General features: G+C 40.0%; 1 protein-coding gene across 2 annotated transcripts in view; it reads right to left on the bottom strand.

Annotated features, from left to right (window-relative positions):
• glg1a (golgi glycoprotein 1a) overlaps positions 1-22,472 on the bottom strand; it is a 126,752-nt gene that overhangs the window by 76,366 nt on the left and 27,914 nt on the right. For both annotated transcript variants that reach the window (XM_048546490.2, XM_048546491.2), the window contains exons 2-4: positions 5,054-5,086; positions 4,195-4,281; positions 2,690-2,905 (exon numbers count right to left, since the gene is read on the bottom strand). In XM_048546490.2, the coding sequence (XP_048402447.1) occupies positions 2,690-2,905; positions 4,195-4,281; positions 5,054-5,086 (336 nt within the window). The remainder of the gene's footprint in view (positions 1-2,689; positions 2,906-4,194; positions 4,282-5,053; positions 5,087-22,472) is intronic.

The following is a 22,472-nucleotide window of genomic DNA, read 5'->3' as shown; positions in this document are numbered from 1 at the left end:
AAGAGAATTTACTGTAAACAGAAGGATGGATAGAGTCCTGCAACAAATATTTAAGGAGCTAGGCAGATTGTAAGCAGCACCTCAGACTCAAACTCTGGATTATTCCTGATGTCACATGTTAGTAAGGACAGAACAGGAAGATGGGATAGATGACTATGTGGCGCATGTGTTAGTACAGGAGGGAGGGCTGTAAATTCCTGGGTCACTGGCTCCATTTTAGGGGAAAATAAGACCTGTACAAGTTAGGTGGGTTACATCAGAAGATTAACAGGACATTCTTGTTGGGGGTTTTACTTATTCTATAGGCGGGATATGGAGTGGAGGTGAAATAGGAGGGGATGCAGAGACAAACTAAAGAAAAATCAAGTCACTGTGGCTGGTAGAGCATACATAGTCAACTTAAGGCATAACAGAGCATTGCAAGGATGGATAGCATTTAAGTTAATGCAAGTAAGGCAGATGACCTGATTAACACATTGTAGTATGATATAATTTTAATCATGGAGAAGTGGCTGAGGAAGTGGCAAGGTGGGGAGGAAACAACATTGCCTGGAATTACTTTTAATCATGCTGAATAGACCTCCATATAGAATATTGTGTTAGTTTTAAAAGTAGGGTAAAAATAAGTTAAAAATCACGGATATACAGGTTTTGTCTGCGCATGTTGAATTATGTTATGCTATACATTACATATTACATGATGTTATGTTGTGGGTATGTGATCCTAGACTTTCAACAGTAGTATCCTGTACCCCCAACCAACAAACTAATGTAATATACAAAATACTACGCATGACCTATGAAGAACATTGCATAGACCAAACTGGAGGAAAACCGATTAGAAGGATGCACAAACACCAACCAGTCACCGACACAACCAATTCTCACTGGTCTCAATACACACAGATAAAGGAGGACACAAATTTGACTGGGACAACACATCCATAATAGTACGAGCCAAACAAAGATATGCCAGGGAATACCTGGAGGGCTGGCATTCTCACCGGAACTCCATCAAACAGTGAGCTGGATCTGATCTACAAACCACTGAAAAATAGAACCAGAATGCCGATCACCCTAGCAAACCATGGCATATAAATAACAAGTGGGACAGAACACCAAAGCTTCACCGGAAGCACACTGACGACGTTACCTAGCAGGGTGACAAACTGTCTGCAACCAAACACATTAAACGGCCAGCAAGTCGACAACCTTAAAGGTAAGGGAGTACATGATGAATGGTAGTATGAGGATCCATGGGATCTTGATTTCCATGTATTATAATTTTGAAGGCAACAGGACAGAATGGATAGGGTGGTTAAGAGAGTATATGGGATACTTGACTTTATTAGTTGAGCTATTGAATGCCATAACTTAAAGGTTATGATGGGCGTTAGTTAGAACACAGCTGGAGCAATACATGCAATTCTGGTCACCACATTCTCGGCCTTCCTGATTTGTATTTTAATTTTCCCCAAGCATTTTTTATACTCCTCTAGGGACTCTGCCCAATTCAGACCTTTGCATCCTGCTGTAAGCTTTTGTTTTTCTTTATCCTAACTTTTATGCCCCTTGACATGCAGGGTTCTCTGGACTTTGTCTCTCCCTTGATCTATCTGGGAACGTATTTCATCCGTACTCAGTATTTCTGCCTAGAATGCTTCTCATTGTGGTAACAGTTCATTTGCAAGTAATTGATCCCAGTTCACTTGGGCCAAACCGTACATTATTGTGAAATTCTCCTTCCTCCAGTTTACAGCATTTATTGCCACCTTGCCCTCATTCTCTAAGTACTCACCTACAAAAATGCCTGCCACTTGCTTGACCTTATTTCCAAGTATCTGGCACAGAACTGCCTCTTCCATTGTTGGGTTTTACATGTACTGGCTAAAACAGTCTGCTGGATTCAAGTCAAGAATTTAACTCCCTCCCTAATTTGCCCACTGAAACTATCCCAGTTAAGATTTGGATAGTTAAAATTCTATATTCTTGTCTTATTACTGCACATCACTGAAATTTGTTTACATATTTGATCCTCTGTCTCCCCCTATCTGTTTGGGCCCTATTACACACACTGAATACTCTGGTTGCTTATTTTGTTTCTTCCAACCAAAATGGCCTCATTTGACAATCGTTCCAAGATATGCTCCCTCATCACTACCTTAATTGATTCCTTGATTAATATTGCGATGCTGTCCCCCACCTCTCTCTCTCCCATCTAGATAAGCTACAACTTGGATCATTAAGCTGCCAATCCTGCCCATCTTCCAGCAAAGTCTCAGTCATAGCAATGATATCACACTCTGATGTGCTTAGCTGTGTCTCCAGTTCATCTGTCTTGTTCCTCATGGCCTTTGCATTCAAATGTATTCCATTTAGCCTTGCTAAACTCTCATCTGTATTGTATAACCTGTGCTTTTCTTTGACTTCCAGATTCGCTAACAGGCATTTTAACTTCTAATGCCATCTCAGCATCTTTCCCCTGAAGAACCTGTCAGGATCCCACCACCGTGCTAATCAAGTTCAACTGTTCAGATGAAAGTGGTCCAACAGTTAATTGTTTAACATTCTCACGATAACTTCTTGGCATCTATATCATGAAATCAACACAAACCAAACGTGCATACAAATGCTACAATTCCAATTTAGACCTTGGCCAGCAGTTCTACGCACAAGGCCAGGGAAGTACCTTCTCGCCAGGCCGAATGCTGCCACACTTGAGCTGGTTGATATCATTCTTGCAGCTGTCCACAAAACCACAGATGAGCTGATAATCGCTGAAAATTATGGCTGTCATTTTGGTTATGAACTGGCGGCACTGGTACTCTGTAATGTTTGCACGATGTTCAATCAAACAAGAAATTATGTAGCCTTTCCCCGGTTCCTGATCAGCACACTCCTTGACCTACATAAACAAAAAAAATTTAAAGAACACACAGCTAAATGTATCATTGCTATGCCTCAAAATCTCTTGCTTTCCATTTTATTGATACCACGGTCAAGGTTCAAGATTTAACAGTGGCCTTCCTTGGACAAAGCTGGAGCAAGTAATTACTTAAGTAGCAAAAAAAACCTATTATGAAACCTTCAATTTGCAGCTATCATACTCTTAAGACGTAATCATATGGACATTCTGTAAAGCAAGACGGGGGAACAAATAGGGCTTTCTTCCTCAAGCCAACTCACGATCCCATACTTTAAATGTGATTGGTAGCAGGCGCAAGGTGGGGCCAAACACGTTGAATTGGAAAGCCTTCTTGATACAGCTAGTATTCATCCGAGTTGCTGACTATTTAGTTATAAAAGACTAAGTAATCTAAATGAAGATTAGATTAGGTTAAATTTAGCTCAAAAGGAACAATGTCTACAAAATAAAGGTCACACTTCACATCAGAGACTAGATCTAAATGAAGCACCTGTCAGCCTATTTCACATGTAACATACTGGTTTATGTATGAGTTTTGCAGTGATTGGAATGAGGTAAACCAGTTGGACCGCACAGAATATGAGTTCACTGATTAGAGCTGTTAATCTGGTCTAATCAGGGATGCCTAGCTGACATAATAACAGTAGCGTCAGAAATGCTGACGTTCTGGTAGCTGACTGAGGTAGTCCCAAGGTCAAAAACTGTTCATGTGTAAAGAAAGTCGCTTGAGGAGGATTCCAGCATCTGGAGTAATTTCCAGCTTCCTTATGATATCCCAATAAATTCATTTGTAACAAGTCAAACTTTAAGTGTGGGGCAGTCATTTATTTTCACATTTGATTGGCAGCTCAATTGGCTAATATCAGACTCAAATTAAGGTTAGAGATCAACTCAAGTCTTTGGCTTCCTGTTGAGCTGAAAGAAAAGGGATATTCTACAGCAAAGCAGACAGTAGAACACAGTGAGATCATACTTCCTTAGATTAGAACTGATTAGTTTAGTGGTTTTCATTTATCTATAAAATTAAAAACAGCTAATATTCAGGAACACTGCAAACTCAAGTTTAATACAGGTGCTCTAAATTTGTTTGAACCCAAAGAAAAAAACAAGGGTATCAGGCAGAGGCTTGATCCTGAAAGTTAAGTTCAAGAAGTACCTTACTCTCACAACATTAAAGTATTACTAAGCTCAATTTACCACATTTCTTTCCAATTAATCATAGTTGTACTTTGAAGATTGGCTACTCTATATTCATGCCATTTACTTACTTCACCCAGGGTGATTTTGCAAACTTCCCCTGCTGCGGCTTCAAATTTAGGATCTGTAGTTAGGTTAAATTTGTAATTCCACAATAGCTGAAAGAGAAAGTGAATTGAATTAAAGATCTATACTATATATACATTTCATTAAAAGTACTGGTATCATGTACCCAAATATCTGTCCTGTGTTATCTTGCGGCACTTGCACAGTAATCAAAACAAGTAATGTATAATAGCAAATATCTATTATGAACAGAAAATGTCAACAGTAACATCAGTACCCCAACCAGGAAGCAAATCTTACACTCAAGGACACATCAATTCTATGGCACATTACAAACAACCAGATCTGCATCACTCATTCACTCTGAGAGGTCAGCATCAGGCTCTCCAAGTTCTCGCACAACTAATAATCGAACTTCTCAATTTCCTCCTGTTTCAAAATTCTCGAGCTGTGTTGCTATTGCTCGAAAATATAATTAACATTTAATGAAAATCCAAACTTGGTATGAGGGACTTTCCAATTTACAAACTACACAATCAAGAACTTAAAAAAGTCATTTTCTCTCTCTGATCCAGTTATGCAGTTTACTTGTACCATCTCTCATGCTGAGATCATCGTAAATGGTAGACTGCAAAATGACCCCAAAACCTGCTAGCCTGAATGACTCAGCTTTAAATTGCTTCTACTTCCGGCATGGACATAAACAAAAATGTTAAGACAATGAATTCCATTATCTTCGAACAGAACTGGAAGGATTAAACAATTGAATGGCAAAGTCAAAAATATGGTCATCTTACATCAACTAAATCAGACATAAGTTTAGATACATATGAGCAAGTTATTGAAAAGAAATTGTTTACTCACATGATTACAGTCAGAAGAAATTTCATCATCTACCTGTAAGAGAAGACAGAAATCATTAGCAGCCACGAAATATACCAGATAATTAGATGTTTTAAATATATGGGCTTTACATTCATTAATAATTGCAAACCTTGTCTTTGAGTCTTGGGAGAAGTGATTGGGTCCGAAATCGGATTTTTCAAGTCGCACTAACTTTGCTGCATAAATTAACAAACTAGAATAGTTCTCACAAATTGTTCTGCAATTATCTGAACAATTATGCAAAGTATAAAACCCAAATGTCACAAATTCGGAATGCTTACGACAAAGAATGTTGCTGAAAACAGAGACATATTGCCAACCTTTTCTCGTCCAAACACGAGAACACAAATTTTCATCATAATATATGCTGCAGCAGAAAAGAGGTGCGGATTGCTTGCCAAGTGCTGACTGACCAAAGCATTGCCATCAAAAAAGCAATTGGTATCTGCAGGCTCTCCAAGTTCCCAGACAAATCAAGAAAAGTACAATGCTTCAACATATTTAGTTTGCAGAGGTTGTGCATTAAGGTATGTCATTTCTTATAAGTGTAAATGAGCAATGTTATGAACTTAACCGATTATGTTAAATTAGCTCCTTGTGTAGCTGTTAGTGTACTCAGGGGGGTCTACATGGTGGGGGATCAAGGAATCGTACCAAACAACAGATTTTGTTTGCAAGTATGACTATTTCAAGATAGTCTACAGTTTGCCTATTGACAACAATGGAAGAAACACGTCATTCGATTCTCATCGGCCAAATGTGGAAACATTCAGCGTTCATACCCAGTATCACACTGGCAATGAAGTTCTTACATGACAATGCTACCAGAATGGCATTTTGTATCAACAGGCTGTGCTGTCAAACCAAAAATCCAATCTGTTCCCACACAGCTGACATATTCCCGCCTTCTTATTTGGCTGGTAACTAATTGCTGATTGGTCGCTGAACTGAAAGCAAACCCTATTTTTTGAGACAATTTTAGTTTAGACTATAACAATAAAACTTGCACTAAAATCACAGAAATGGATCAAGGAGTATTTTGAATGTAATTTTTAAAGTAAAATTACATTCTAAATATTATCCAATTCTGTTAATGCAAGGCAGCTTATCAGGCTAAGCGATACGCATGAGTTTTAAGCAGAAACTTGATGTTAAAAAGTTAAAACTTGTGCAGTTCTGAGCACAATTTGCATTTAATGCAGAACATTGAAACTATATAGAATGGGCATTCTCAAAACCTGCACCTCCACATCCTAACATACAGCGGGCAACAGGAACGAGTGCAATTCAGAAATACATCTGGCCTCCAGCTGCTGTGATTTCAGTTTATATGAAAGAAAGAAGGATTTTTCTTTTGGTTAGAAGCTTTTATAGAATGGGAACTGATTAATAGGTTACTGTCATGCTAAATACATAACACAAAAGTGGACCATGAAATTATTTACTTAGACCGGGTGTCTTTGAGCTTTTAAAGAGATTGTTAAATGTCAACTGTAAGCAGGAGCTGTTGGCCTGCTGGTTTAGTCAAAGGAAAGATTAGCATTCAGTGTCCTGTTTGAAAGAACTTCATCCCACCTGTAGTCAAAATTTGGACATCCAACAGCTGAAAAGACAAAAATGCACGTAATTAACTTCCTTCTGTTACTGCACCAACTATGGATCTATACAGATCCAAAGTCCAATACAGCCTTTTGGAGTTACCCTTGTAATAGAAATCAAGCCAAACACAAGACCAATCCTTCACCTAGCTTGACTGATCAGCTACTGTTCCAGTTATTCTCAACAGAACTGAATCTCCATCTTTTCTGATACACAGTCTTTGAATCACTTGAGATATTTAGTGTTGGTTGAATCCCTAATGCCGAGTTTCAGTGCCTGTGCTCCAGAATTTGCCATTCCCGGAGGCAAGCTGTTCCAAAGCAGTTACAACACTGGCATCTACCTGACAATGTGGAAAATTGTTGAGGTGTACCCTGTACATAAAAAGCAGGAAAAATCCAACCCGGTCAATTACTGCCTATCACTCTATCAATCAAAGTGATGGAAGGTGTCATCAACAGTGCTACCAAGCAGCACCTGCTCAGTGATACCCAGTTTGAGCTCCACCACTCAGTTCTTGACCTCATTGCAGCCTTAGTTCAAACATGGATGAAACAGCTGAATTCCAGACATGAGGTAAGACGGACAGCCCGTGGCATCAAAGCTGCATTCAACCAAGTGCGGAATCAAGGAGCCCTAGCTAAACTGGAATCAATGGGTATCGGGGGCAAACTTTCCGCTGGTTGAAATCACACCTGACATATAGGGAAATGATGTAGATGTTGAAGGTCAGTCATCACAGTTCCAGGACATCTGTGCAGCAGTTCCTCAGGGTAGTATTCAAAGCCCAACCATCTTCAGTTGCTTCGTCAATGGCCTTCTATCAGAAGGTCAGAGGTGGGCTGTTCTAAGATTGCACAATGTTCAGCACCATTTGCAGCTCTTCAGATACTGAAGCAGTCCACGTTCAAATGCATTCAGATCTGGACAATATTCAGGCTTGGGCAAGTAACATTCATACCACGCAAATGTCAGCTATGACCATCACAAATAAGAGACAATCTAACCACCACCCCTTGATATTCAATGGTATTATCATCACTGAATCTCCACAATCAAAATCCTGGGGGTTATCACTGATCAGAAACTCAACTGGATTCACCACAAACACAGTAGCTACAAGAGCTAGGAATACTGCAGCAAATAACTCACCTCCTGACTCAAAAGAACAAAGAACAAAAGAGAAGTATGGCACAGGAACAGGCCCTTCGACTCTCCAAACCAACGCTGATCATCTTGCCCTGACTCAAATGAAAAAACCTCTGCCCTTATTCTGTCCATATCCCTCTACTCCCTCCCTATTCATGTAACCATCCAAATGCATCTTAAATATCGCCAATATGCCTGCTTTCACCACGTTCTCTGGCAATGCATTCCAGGCTTCTACCACTCTCTTCGCACATTTCCCTTAAACTTTTGCTCTCTCACCTTGAACCTGTGCCGCCTTGTAATTGAAACTTCAACCCTGGGAAAAAGCCTCTGATTATTCATCCTATCTATGCATGTCATAACTCTGGAGGCCTCTATCAGGTCTTATCTGAACCACTGTCTTTCCAGTGAAAACGATCCTAGTCTTTTAATCTTTTCTCATAGCCAACACCCTTGAGACCAGGCAACATCTGGTGAACCATCTCAGCAATTCTTCCAAAGCTTCCACGTCCTTCTGGTAATGTGGAGATCTAGGCTGCACACAATACTCAAAAGGTGGCCTAACAAGGGTTTTATATAGCTGCAATATGGTTTGCCAACTCTTGTACTCCGCACGGTAGCCAATGAAAGCAAGCATGCCATATGCCTACTTAATCACTTTGGCCACCTGTTTTGCCACTTTTAGGCAACTGTGGGCCTGCATGCCCAGATCAGTCTGTATGTTAATGCTCCTAAGAGTTCTGTCATTAACAGTGTAATGCACACCTAAATTTGATCTTCCAAAATGCATCACTTCACATTTGTCTGGATTAAATTCCACCTGCCATTTCTGTTCCCAAGACTCCAATCCATCCATACCTTGTTGTATCCTTTCGCACTATTAGCAACTCTACCAATCTTGGTGTCATCTGTAAACCTACTAAGCAGAATCCCAAAAGCTTGTCCACCATCTAAAAGGCACAAGCCAGGAGTATGATGAAATACTCCCCACTTGCCTGGACCGGTGCAGCTCCAACAACACTCAAAAAGCTTGACACCATCCAGGACAAAGCAGCCCACTTGATTGGCACTACATCCACAAGCATCCACTCACTCCAGCACTGACACTCAGTAGCAACAGTGTGTACTATCAACAAGATGCACTGCAGAAATTCACTAAAGGTTATTAGCCAGCACGTTCCTAACCCATGGCCACTTCCATCTAGAAGGATACCGGCAGCAGATACATGGAAACACTACCACCTCCAAGTTCACCTCCGAGCAACTCACCATCCTGACTTGGAAATATATTGCCATTTCTTCACTGTCACTGGGTCAAACCATTCCTTCACTGTCGCTGGGTCAAGCCATTCCTTCACTGTCGCTGGGTCAAACTCGCAGAATTCTCTCCCTAATGGCATTTTGGATCAACCCACTGCAGGTGGGCTGCAGCAGTTCAAGATGACAACACCACCATCTTCTCAAGGGCAAATCGGGGTGGGGGGAGCAGTAAGTGATGGCCAGCAAGCGACAAATATATCTCATGAATGAATTATCAAGAGGTACTAAAAATATGATCATTGTCCAGAAACGTGTCAGATGAACTGGAATTATTTGTTAAGAGAAACATGAAGTAAAGTCAACAGCATAACGTTAACTCAGCTTTCACTGATGAAACAAGTCAACCTATTTGAAGTGAAGAGCATTAGGAGTAGAAGGCAATTCAGGCCCTCGAGCTTGCTCCATCATTTGATAAGATCATGAGTGATCTCACCTCAGCCTCAACTCAACTTTGCTGCCCACTCTGCATGACCCGTCAATGCATTACTAATTTAAAAATCTGTATATCTTCTCCTTAGACTTAATCAATGATAGGGTTGGGCGGTTAAGGCGCAGATAGAAGCTTAATGAGACTGGAGGTTTCTGACTGATTTGATTTATTGTAGACACATGTCCCTACGTACAGTGAAAAGTTGTTTTGAGAGCAGTACAGGCAGATAATAGCAACCACAGGACTCTTAGACAAAGTGAGGCATACAAGGTTACAGCTGCACATAACAAGATTAACATTATCCGAAGTTAGAGAGGTGTATTCAGCAGTTTAATAACAGCAGGGAAGAAGCTGTTCTTGAGCCTGTTGGCGTGTGTGTTCCTGCTTCAGTATCTTCTGTCTCATAGGAAGTCGTTGGAAGAGAGCATTACCAGGACTGGAGGGGTCTTTATGATGTTGGCCGCCTTTTCCAGTAGCAAGTATAAATGGAGTCCATGTTTGGGAGTTTGGCTTCCACGATGGTCTAGGCTGTGCACACAACGCTCTGTAGTGTCTTACCGTCCTGAACAGTGCAGTTGTTGTACCAAACTTTTATGTACCCGGACAGAATGCTTTCTCTGATGCATCTATAAAAGTTGGTGAAGGTGCTTCTAGACATGGTGAATTTCCTAAGCTGTCTGAGGAAGGAGAGGTGTTGTTGTGCTTTCTTGACCGTCACATTTACATGGGAGGTCCAGGACAGATTGTTGGTTATCGTCACTCCTTGGAACCTGATGCTCTTGACACTCTCCACCTCAGTTCTGTTGATAGGGGTGTGCCCTCCTCCTTAAGTTGACGATAATCAGTTCTTTTGTTTTGCCAACAAGGAGACAGAGGTTGTTATCACTGTGCCATGACACCAAGCACTATCTCCTTCCTGTATTCTGACTCACTGTTGTTTGATATCTGGCCTGCCACGCTGGTGTCATCAGCAAACTGTAATTCAATCACTTTCAATATTACTGAGGGTAGGGGTATATGGAGACGGGAAAATTTCCAGAAGGATGCTCAGGTAAAAGAAAGAAGGATGGAGAAGAAATGGATTCCGCTCATCACACGGTTCTTTGCTGTTGGAGAGATTTCCCAGTTTTCCACATTTTGCTGTCAGCTTGCAGTTCATTACTCCAAGGATCACTACATTGCCAGATTATTCTGTGGTCAGATAGAAATCAGGCTTTCCTACAATTTCACTAAAAGGTGGATGTTTATCATTCCTAGAGGCTGTCAGGTTGAATGAATAGGATGAATCATCAGGTAGCAGAGGGCAGAACTGCGTCAACACGAGTGCTAGATTACTGTTGGTAATTCAGCTCTTTAGTTTCCTGTTCAGAATGGATAGCTGGACAAGGAGACAGGTCAATTAGATATTCTTTATTTAGTTTTACAAACCTATTTACCACATTCCAGTAAATGCATTGGTATTGCATTGTGTGGTAATAAATGCATGGCACAATGGAAAACTGAGAAACGGTTATTAACTGATTCACTGTTGCTTAGTGTTGGTTGCAGTCTATTATACACAGCACCACCATATTGTTTGCATAGATACACAAGGCAAAGTCTTTTTGGAATGCTGTGGTCACTTCACATTTTTAACAGGAAATGACACTGAACACTCATCCACTCTAAAAGCATTTTAAGCCCAATGCATAGAGGTTGATGATTCATCCAGGTCAATATTACACACTCAAAAGCACAAGTTCATTTTGAAGCACTAAAGTATGCAAGCAAAGCACAGGTCATTCTTTTACACAAAGTACTGGAAATGCAGCCAACAGGAAATTCTGATAAGAGACTAATTTCAAGAACATGGCCTTCAGCTGTATCAGTGACATGGTTAATCAAAATAAAAGGATCACACTGAAGTTACGTGAAGTAATCACATATTAAAAGAAGCCATTACAGAGGCAGTGAATGTGATGGTGGTAATCTTCCAAGAATTCCGACATTCTGTTTGCAACTGGATTGGAAAACCACCAATATAACACCTTTATTTAGGTAACTACGTGCAAGTTCATGTAATGCCTGTTATTGGGAAAATTTTACAGTACATTATAAGAACGTAATTGCAGAACATTTCGAAATACATTACACGGTCAAGCAGAGTCACCACTGTTTTGCAAAGAGGAAATAATGCCAGACAAATTATTAGAATTCTTTAAGGCGATAACAAGCAGGTTAGACAAATGGAAAGCAATGGATCTAATATATTTGGACTTTCAGAAGACATCTGGTAAGGTGCTACACATCCGGCAACTTAAGTGCTCATGGTGTTGGAGATAAAATATTGGCATGATTTCATGGATAAAGCACTGGCCAACCAAAAGAAGGCAGAGTTCAGAATAGGGGGGCATTTTCAGTAATGGAAACCTTTACCCAGAGGAGTACCACAATGATTAGTCTTGGGACCACAATTATTTACAGTAGAAATTAATGACGCGAATGAGAAAATTGAATGCACAATGGCCAAGTTTAGGGTTGACACGAAAGTATATCGGAAGGCAAGCGGTGAAGACACAAAAGGTCTGTAGAAGGATGCAGACAGGTTAAATGAATGGGCACAAATATTTGGCAGATGAAAATAATTTGGGAAAATGTAAGGTTGTTGTGCACTTCGGCAGGAAGAATAGAGGATCTGAACATTATTTAAATGGAGAAAAACTGACGAAAGCTACAGCTCAGAGGGATTTGAGAATCCTCTTGCAAGAATCACAACAAGATAGCATCTAAACACAAAAGACAAAAGATCTTTTCAAAAGAACTGCAAATGCTGGAAATCCAAAAGAAACAGAAATTGCTGGAGAAACTCAGCAGATGTGGTAACATCTGTTGAGAGAAGGTGTAACTGTTCGGTGACAGTGACCCTTCTCCAGAACTCTGCAAAATGGTCTGTAGACCCAAAATGTTGTGTCTGCTTTCTATCCAAGTACCCTGCCGAGGTAGCACCCAGGTTCAGCAGGTAATTGGAAAGTCAAATTGCATTTTAGCCTTTATTTCAAAGGGATTGGAGCATTTAAGTAGGGAGAATTTCCTCTATCATTCGAACTTCATCCACCCTGAAGAACTATAATTTACTATAACTCACGATTTAAAATTACGTTTTCTTTCCAGAGTCTCCCATTGGAAATCCTTTCAGACCAGACACCTGCGTGTACATTCTGTTTGGATTTTCAGCTTAGTTGCATAGCAAACAAGACTCCCACTACAATTTATGCATTCCTGAAGCTCTTTCGAGTGGTGTAAAGAACCTATATAATATGGGGAGAGGTCCATTGCAAGGCCTGTAAAGTTCAGAGCAGAAGGAAAAAACACTGAATAGATTTATTGATGAATCAATTCTGTATCACCCAGCCACATCATAAAAGAAAAAGCTGGAAACACTCTTAGGTCCAGCTTCACTGAGGAGGAACCTGTTGATACTTCAGGTCTGTGGCCTTTCATCAGAACACTTCTCATTGTGTCTATTCTGTTCTGATAAAAGGTCACTGATCTGAAATGACTCTCTTCATAGATGCAGTCTGACCCAAGTGTCTGCGGCTGTATGTGCTGTTCAGATTTCCAACACAGTATTTTATTGCTGTGTTCAACAATTAATTCGATTCTGTGATCCATAAATAACCTCTCTAAATAATTCGCTCTACTAATCCATTTCTTGAAATCAGTTTCAAAGCAACAGTAATGGCTTTTCAAAGGTTTTTTTAAAAAGATGGTATTTTGAGATGGAGGTGAACTTTTGCATAACGCTAGCTACTAATCATAAAAACGAACAGTCTCAAATTACAAGTCATTCATTTTCTTCTCTACAGATTAAGTTCATTTTTACAGCTTAAAGATTGTTTAAAAGGCCTCATACAGGTCACCACGGTTTTAGCAGTGACTGCCCTGAAAAGGAAGTAAACGAGATGGTTGAATGAAATGCAGTGACACTGATGGCAATTGTCAAAAAAAACTGCAATCTTCATGAATAACAGTTTAAAAGATGACCAGCTATTAGTTAGCTTTCTTGAAGCTAACTAATAAAAAATTAAAACCTCACAAATGACAACTACACAACTGTGTTCATTTATGGATATTGTGTTCGGTTTTTCTACCGTTTGCCAGAAATATCTTACTTTTGGCCAGTAGGTGACAGCATTCCATGAAGTAGTCAATTATAACTTTATAACACAACAGAGCGATGATCTAAAATACTGCGATGCACATTTACATCTTCTGATTTGAAACAGGGTACATCAATGTTCCAAAAAATCTAAAGCTTGAACATAAAACAATGCATAGTAGCACAACAGATAAAGCAGTAATTTGTTCAATTCACTCAAATTAACTGTAACCCTATTGTCAGAAAGAAACATTAAAAGAATCAGCTTTGCCGGTCTGGTCAAGATCCAGAGAAATAAAATTACAAACTATTTTACAGACAAACTTCAAGATTTTTGATTCAAGCGGTACAACAGCCTACTCACAAGATAAAGGGGTCTCCACAAATTCAAAGACATTATTCCCTGCAAGAATTATTGCAGGATATGGACCACCAATTAATAGAAAAAACAAAAAATTTTCTAGTGACCATATCAGGAAACATCTGAAGGCAAAAAGTAGAATTAAAGTTTCATGGTCATGATTCCTGGCCAAAACCAAGTATGACCCACAACAATAAATTCAGTCTCAAAACCTGTCAGCTAAATTTACAATTTGCTGTAAATATGACATGACAATGACATATGTGCAAATTTTATTCAAATCTTCATGAAGATTATGTAAACAGGATCCAAGGAAAAAACCCATCCCTTCCTGCTATGCAGATATACCTGTGCTAGCATAACCAGCTGCGTGGGACAAGTAAATGGATTGGCTCAGTGAATATTTCTGGCAGTTTCAATATAAAAATGAATACAGTTCTTCTCTGTAGCAGAGTCAAACTTCTGAGAAGATGGGAAGACAGTTAAAATCATGAGAGTTAGATTGGCATTACATGACTTAATCCAACAGGCAAAATATTTGAGGTTGGTATTATATGGAAACAATTACATGTTAACCAGCAGCCAAGTTGGGGAGAGAAAAGATAACTAAGCCTGGGAACATGTCTTATGAAAGTATATGGAGGAGCCAAAGGGAAATTGTATTCATATACAAAATAAATGCCTTCTCTGAAAAACAATCCATTTGGCTCTCTCAGTATCTGTTAGTTAAGGCAAGCACATAATCAGCTAACATAGTCACCTGACATGATGCCCACTCAGTCACGGGGCTGAAGGGTATCCATCAAACCTCATCTCAGTGATAAATCAGTGCTTTTGAAAAAGTCACAAAAAGCAGACAAGTCAAAATGTAAAACAATAAACTGAAAAAATATAGGCTATATGGTCCCACTGCATCACTAATAATGTATTTAGCCATTGATGTTAATTATTTCCATATTAAAATGGGATTAAAAATCTACAATGTACAGTACATGTTTCCAATGATTTGTTAAAGCATTTTAAAATCTGGATTCAGCCAAGAAAAGGTGAATACAACGAGGTAAAAGGTAAGTTGCAATAGTTCCAACGGATCACAAGGCTGCTCTCTCATTTCAGTTTAACCAGAGGGTCGCAGCACGTCAGGAGAGGGATGAGGGTAAGAAGGTGGAACCTTCACGGTAATCTCAATCAGCATAGGAATAGAACTAACACTTTTAGTGTCACACTGTATCACAAACAGTCACAGTCCAGGCAACTGAGCTAACTAAAATACAAATAACAGTTTTAATAGTGTATTCCTCACCCTTCTCATAACAGCATTACTCAGATTGACTTTCAGGTAACCTGATACCAGACAACTGGTATCCAGTTTACTGCTGCTTTTCCAAATAAACCAGCTTGAACAACATTCACATACCTTCACTTACTGCAGAAACTGAAGGGGCATTTTAAAGATGATTAAACTAGCAAAATAGCCAACATTTTCTGCCTTGTGTGAGGAAGTATGTGTTGTCATTTTAGATGACAAGTTCAGGATTAAAACCTGAACGGTTTCTCATATTTTCCCTTTACTGAGCTCAGGTTAGCAGTTTAACTTGAATTCCTGCAGTGCATCTTGTAGACAATCCACACTGCTGCTACTGAGTGTCGGTCGAGTAGGAAGGGGCTGTTTGTGGATGTGGCGCCAGTCAAATGGGCTGTTTGATCTGGATGATGTCAAGCTTCTTGCGTTAATAAAACTGCACACTTTCAGGCAAATGAGGAGTTATACTCCTGACATGTGCCTTGGAGAGGGATGTGGACAGGCTTTGGGGAATCAGCAGTTACTCACTGCAATAATCCTACCCTCTGACCCACAAGACAGGCTTTGGGGAGTCAGAAGTTACTCACTGCAATAACCGTAGCCTCTGGCCCATAAGACATAAGAGCAGAAATCAGGTCATTCGGCCCATCAAGTCTGCTCCGCCATTCAATCATGGCTGATAAGTTCTTCAACCCCATTCTCCTGATTTCTCCCCATAACCCTTGATAATCAAGAACCTATCTATCTCAGTCTTAAAGGTACTCAATGACCTGGCCTCCACAGCCTTCTGTGGCAGTGAATTCCATCGATTCAGCACTCTCTGGCTGAAGTAGTTTCTCCTTATCTTTGTTCTAAAAGGTCTTCCCTTTACTCTAAGGCTATGCTCTCGGGTCCTAGACTCTCCTACCAATGGAGATTAATAGAAAAAAAAATCAATAATTTTACTAATGCTCATATTAGGAAACATCCGAAGACAAAAAGTAGGATTGAAATTTCATGGTCATGATTCCTGTCAAAACCAAGCATGATCAAACTTGTCCAGACCATTTAGTATTCTGTAAGTTTCAATCAGACCCCCCGCATTCTTCTAATCACCAATGAGTAGAGTCTCAGACTCCTCAAACATTCCTCACATATTAAACTTTCCATTCCTGGGGCCATTCTCGTGAACCTTCTCTGAACACGTTCCAGGGCCAGTATGTCCTTCCAGAGATATGGGGCCCAAAACTGCACATAATACTCCAAATGTGGCCTGACCAGAGCCTTATAAAGCCTCAGTAGTACATTCCTTCTTTTATATTCAAGTCCTCTCAAAATAAATATCAACACTGCATTTGCTTTCCTAACTACTGGCTCAACATGCAAGTTTACCTTGAAAGAATCCTGGACTAGAACTCCCAAGTCTTTCTGCACTTCAGACTTCTGAATTTTATCCCCATTTAGAAAACAGTCCATGCTTTTATTCTTCTTACCAAAGTGCATGACCTCACACTTACCCACGTTGTACTCCATCTGCCACTTATTTTTCCACTCTCCTAACCTGTCCAAACCCTCCTGCAGCCTCACCACCTCCTCAATAATAATTGTCCCTCCATCTATGTTTGTAGCATCTGCAAACTTAGCCAGAATGTCCACAGTTTCTCCATCTCGATCATTAGTGTACAAAGTGAAAATTCGAGGTCCCAGCATTGACCCTTGTGGAACACCACTTATCAATGGCTGCAATCCTGGGAAAAGCCCCTTTATCCCCACTGTCTGCTTTATGCCAGACAGCCAATCTTCTATCCACATAGGCCCGTATTTTACTCAGCAGCCTCCTGTGTGGTATCTTATCAAAGGCCTTCTTGAAGTCTAGGTAGATAACATCCATTGGTTCTCTCCTTGGTCTACACTGCTTGTTACGTCCTCAAAGAATTTTAGCAGATTTGTCAGCAATGGCCTCACTTTGAAGGAGCCATGCTGACTTTGCCCTATTTTACAATACACTTCCAAGTATTCAAAAGCCGTGTTCTTGTCACACTGTAATTACATGGCAGGTCCAATTTCCTGTTGGTAGTGGGGAATTCAGTTATGGTAATGCAAGGCTGATTGTTGTATTTTCTTGAATTGGAGATCGTCATTGCCTAGCATTAATGTAGCATTAACATTACCTGTCACATTCCAGCCCTTAACTGGGTGTTGTCCATGTCTTGCCATTTTGGACAAGGAGTGGATCAGAATAAATCATCACAAATGGTTTAGATCACTGTGTAATCATCAGCGAACATCTCCACATCAGATCGTTTGGTCAGAAGGTCCAGGGGAAGGTCATTGACAAAGCAACTGAAGATAGAAACTCAGAAAAAGACAAGGAAAGCTCTAGCTTGGTGAAGAATGCCAGTGAGAAGCTGGATGTGCGCCTGTGGAAAAGTACTGGAGTGTAGTTTTCAGATTCCACAAAAGCACAGACCAAGGATAGGGAATGATCAACCACAACTGGCCAGTATTGAGGCATTTGCTATGTGAAGATTCTTGATCCCTTGTGAAGAATAAAAAGATTTGATGACCCACTGCATTATTAACATCTGGGGAGACCTGCCGAGTAAGACGTGGGACCAGTCGCAATCACGGTTGATGTTTAATGTGCGCTGTGGGGTGTTCACAGTTCATTGCTCATAGTTACCAAATGATAATTTGGTAGTAAAAGTAATTTTTACATGTACTGCAGGCTGTGTTACTCTTTTGATCTGAACAGCAAAGTACTGTTATTTGTTCAAAATTGTTGAGTTGTGTGGTGCTATTCTGTCAGGAAGTCACCAGGTCTCACCTTTGGTCAATTATCTTTTGCGAATTGAATGTAACTTGGCAATCTGATCAAGCATTGTGCTAAGTAAAAACTGAAAGTTTTCATGTCTGAGGATGTCCTAAAAGATGAACTGGAACATATCTGTATTTAGAGGGGCATGATGAATCATATCAATCGTAACTAGCTTTTATTTCAAAGGAACTGGAGTACAAATACAAAGAAAGGGGAGATGGTATGGTGTAGTGGTAATGTCCAGAGATCCAGGCTGATATGCTGGGAACATGGGTTCAAATCCCATTGCAATAGCTGATATTAAAGCCTGTAATTGAAAAGCTAGCTTCAATAAAAGTGACTGCGAAACAAGGAAGAATTATCGCAAAAAAACCCATCTTCTTCCTTTTGGGGAATTAAATCTGCCATCTTTACCTGGTCTGGCTTATATATGACTGCCTATTCTTAGCAATGTGGCTGGGTTGACTCTTAACTGCCCTCTGAATGGTCCATCAAGTTACTCAGTTAGGTGATTAGGGATGGGCAATAAATGCTGACTTATCAACAATGTCAAATCCCAAGAAAGAATAAAGGAAACAAAATCCTTCATGGTGCAAGTTTACAAGCCAAATTACCTTCCCACACTACTTCATGACAGAAAATTCTTTTTTTCATTGACAACCTGTAATAGTTGTCCAATACATTCCACAATTTGTGAGTTACATCCTTTGAATCTGTTGTCTTTCCAATTTTGTAGAACCTGTTAAATAAGAGGGGCAAATCTGTGTTGAATTTCGAAATCCAAGTCCCTTACATTAAATAGAACCAATCACTCACTGTCTCAACTAATTCCTAGGATATCCAATTTAATAATTCCCTCCAATTCAGTGCAAATGATTTTTACACTGCTCTTCTCCCACTCACATTTTAAACATGACAACAATTTGGTCGATGAAGTTAATACTGGCTTTCTGCTGAGAAATACCAGCAGTCTAATTATTCTGTACTATCCTTATAGCCCTGCAATTTTATTTCCCTCAAGCATCCTCAATATGGGAACTGACAAGACTCCTAAAACCACCAGGAATCACCGTGACCCACAAGCCCACAGCCACCATATGACAAATGCCTACAAAGGATTAAAGGGCCCATTCCTACAATATGCAGAACGAACATGGTTTCCAAAATCCATGCAACGACTGCCACAAACATTATAACAGGCAGACAGGAAGGAAATTAGCCATCAGAATACATGAACATCAGCTAGCAGCAAAACGGCTCGACAAACTCTCCTTAATATCTGTACATTCAGACAACGAAGGCCATCAAGCCAAACAAGACACGCATGGGAATTCCTCGAAGCACGGTTCTCCACCCATACTTCAATCAACAAACATATGGAGGAATTGGCCCCCATACACAAACCCACACAGATCAAAACCAGAAATGACACTACTCAACATAATAGACCAAAGGGTATAAATTCCAAGTGGGTAGAATAACATCACTTCAATCGGAGGCTCCACTGATCATGTCACCTAGCATGGTGGTGAAATGTCTGAACAAAAATATGCCAGCTTGGTGAGCAAGTCAACAACCTCATTTGTCATCAATGATTCTACCATGTTCACAGGCAGTAAATTTTAGGTCATCACCAAATTTCACAGAAAGGTTTTCCAATAGTGCTTTGTGGAAAGCACAACTTCTTTTTGGAAATCCTGGTGAAATATACTACCACTCAGAACCAACTTAAACTGATCGTTGAGCAACTTAAGTTGTATCTTGCTTCTCCTCGGCAAAATGTAGAAAGTGAACAATTCACAGCAAAGAGATTATTACAACCAGTCTTCAGATTAACCTGAATTAGGTTCAGTGCAAAGGTCTCCAGGGTACACATGCTTGCATCAAAACTATTTGTATGAAACTTCAATATTTCATGCAGTCAGTATTGTTATCAATTTTGAAATATATACATTTAGTGGATTAAACAGGTGTTAAATCTCAAGTGCAGAATTAGGCAACAAAAATGGGCCCATTAATGACACCCACCACCAGTGAATCAAATGCTGAACAATACTCCAACAGTGTATAAGATCAGCATGTAGAAAACCAAATACCCTAGAGTCAGAAGTAAATGACCCCTTACCATCAAGAACAAGTCACTTCCCAGTATGAGTATCTGTTTATTTTTCTACTCCCTTTAAGTTGGTAAGAATGTTTAAACTGCCCCTGATTGGACATTATAACGAAAATACAAATTATCAACAAATGGAAACTTACATAAAGAGAATGGAATCAAAATAACATTGCCCAGTTGAGTTTCTGGTCAATGGTAATCTCCAGGATGCTGATTTTTTTTGGGGGGGTGGGGTTGGTATTCAGAGATAGCAACATCACTGAAAGCAAAGGGACAGTGGTTATATTCTCTCTTTTCGGAAATGATCATTATAATAGATAGTTGTGAGGCACAAATGTTACTTAGAAATATCATTCTGACAGGCTGCTATTGAGATGTTATTGGGATAACATTCCATTGATTTCTATATTCTTTATAATTTAATGCTCTTTATCTGCTTACACAGAGGTCTGCAGACACTGCCTTAAAACTTCCTGCCCGACTAGATTTTGGTATAAACTTCTTAAATCTTTTTCTTCCTGCACAGGGGAATGTGGAAACTGTCTCACATAAGATTAGGTGGGAAGCATTTGTAAAGGTGTGAGACTTCTGAAATCCTGTAAAGTATCTAACTTCTATTTCCGCTAAAGGGGCCAGGGCACTGACTTTTGTTCAAGCCAGACACTTAGGCAGCTTGAAATTACATTCTGTCACTTCGGCAACTTGAAATTGCCTGTCGTTAGCAGTCACTTCGCAAACGATCAATACTGTATCCTGCTCTCTTTATGTTTTCAATGTAGTAATTGTTTTTGTATAATGTCACTGTCCCATGTAGTGATTGTTTCACGTATCATGCCATCGTGAGATGTAGAATTGCTTTATGTATTATGCACTCGATAAGGTATAAAAAACAGGGACTGTCAGCTGCTCAGGGAAAATCATTTTCGTGACTCTGCATTCTGCGCCGAATTGAGTACAGTTGATCCTCCACGCCTTGTACTTGCTTTGTAATACAGGATGTGTGTTTCTCTAAACAGGTCAGAGCCTTGTTATTGCATCAAGTCCATGAGAATCTCCGAAAATGAACCTAACACTATATCAACTGCGAAGACATGGCTTTTCTCCCCTCTCTCAGTGAAGCAAATTACTAATGTTGGTGAATAATGTCAATGAAAACTAGTGGAACACTTACAGCTTATTTAAAAACTCATTTTCATCTCAAAATAGAGGCTGAATGCACCAATCCATGTTTATTCACTGGCAGGTCATACACAGGGAACCTTAATTTTCTTCTCACTTTTCCTCCAAGCAGTAAAAAGAAAAAAAATGACTCTAAATGCACAGTGCCAACTACTTGAGTTCAGCTGAGCCACAAGATGTAGACCATAACTTAATGACAAGACTCTTGCCTTGAGGTTCAAGTACCACCCCAGTGACTTATGGACACAATCTAGGATGGTCCTTCCAATGCTATCAGGTGGGATGGATCAGCTCATTTATCAGGACTGCATCATGGGCACTCATCTCATACTATCTGGCCCCAGTAGATTTTATAACTGAATATACCATGCATAAATGAAAAAATGTTTGGTCAACTGAAGACGTTTCTCAAATCTTCACACAGCAGGGTTAATCTTGGAGCAGTTAAGTTCATTCAGGCTGCATGCTGAATTAGCAAGGTCAAATTCCAGCTACCATTTTATTTTCCATGACCAAACCAGTACACTCACAAAATGGGAATCTATATACGGATAACTTCCAGGGAAATTTATAGCAAACAGCCACCTGAATGAGAGAGGTAAAACTGTCATTTCAAACTTCTCTTGAAAAGTTTGCATACCACGAACAATAACCAACATTAACTTTGCAAAACCAGGATTAAGACATTATTTTCTCCATCAGTTCCAGTTTAGTACTGTTGATGGCATTGGCAGCGGTATACTGCATCCACTGTACCCGGTGTGGCTTCCTCTACATTGGGGAAACCAAGCGGAGGCTTGGAGACCGCTTTGCAGAACACCTCTGCTCAGTTCGCAACAAACAACTGCACCTCCCAGTCGCAAACCATTTCCACTCCCCCTCCCATTCTTTAGATGACATGTCCATCATGGGCCTCCTGCAGTGCCACAATGATGCCACCCGAAGGTTGCAGGAACGGCGACTCATATTCCGCCTGGGAACCCTGCAGCCTACTGGTATCAATGTG

This window comes from Stegostoma tigrinum, chromosome 16 (genome assembly GCF_030684315.1).
Source record: "Stegostoma tigrinum isolate sSteTig4 chromosome 16, sSteTig4.hap1, whole genome shotgun sequence".
Classification (NCBI taxonomy): domain Eukaryota; kingdom Metazoa; phylum Chordata; class Chondrichthyes; order Orectolobiformes; family Stegostomatidae; genus Stegostoma; species Stegostoma tigrinum.
This window is presented reverse-complemented; position numbering and strand designations above follow the sequence as displayed.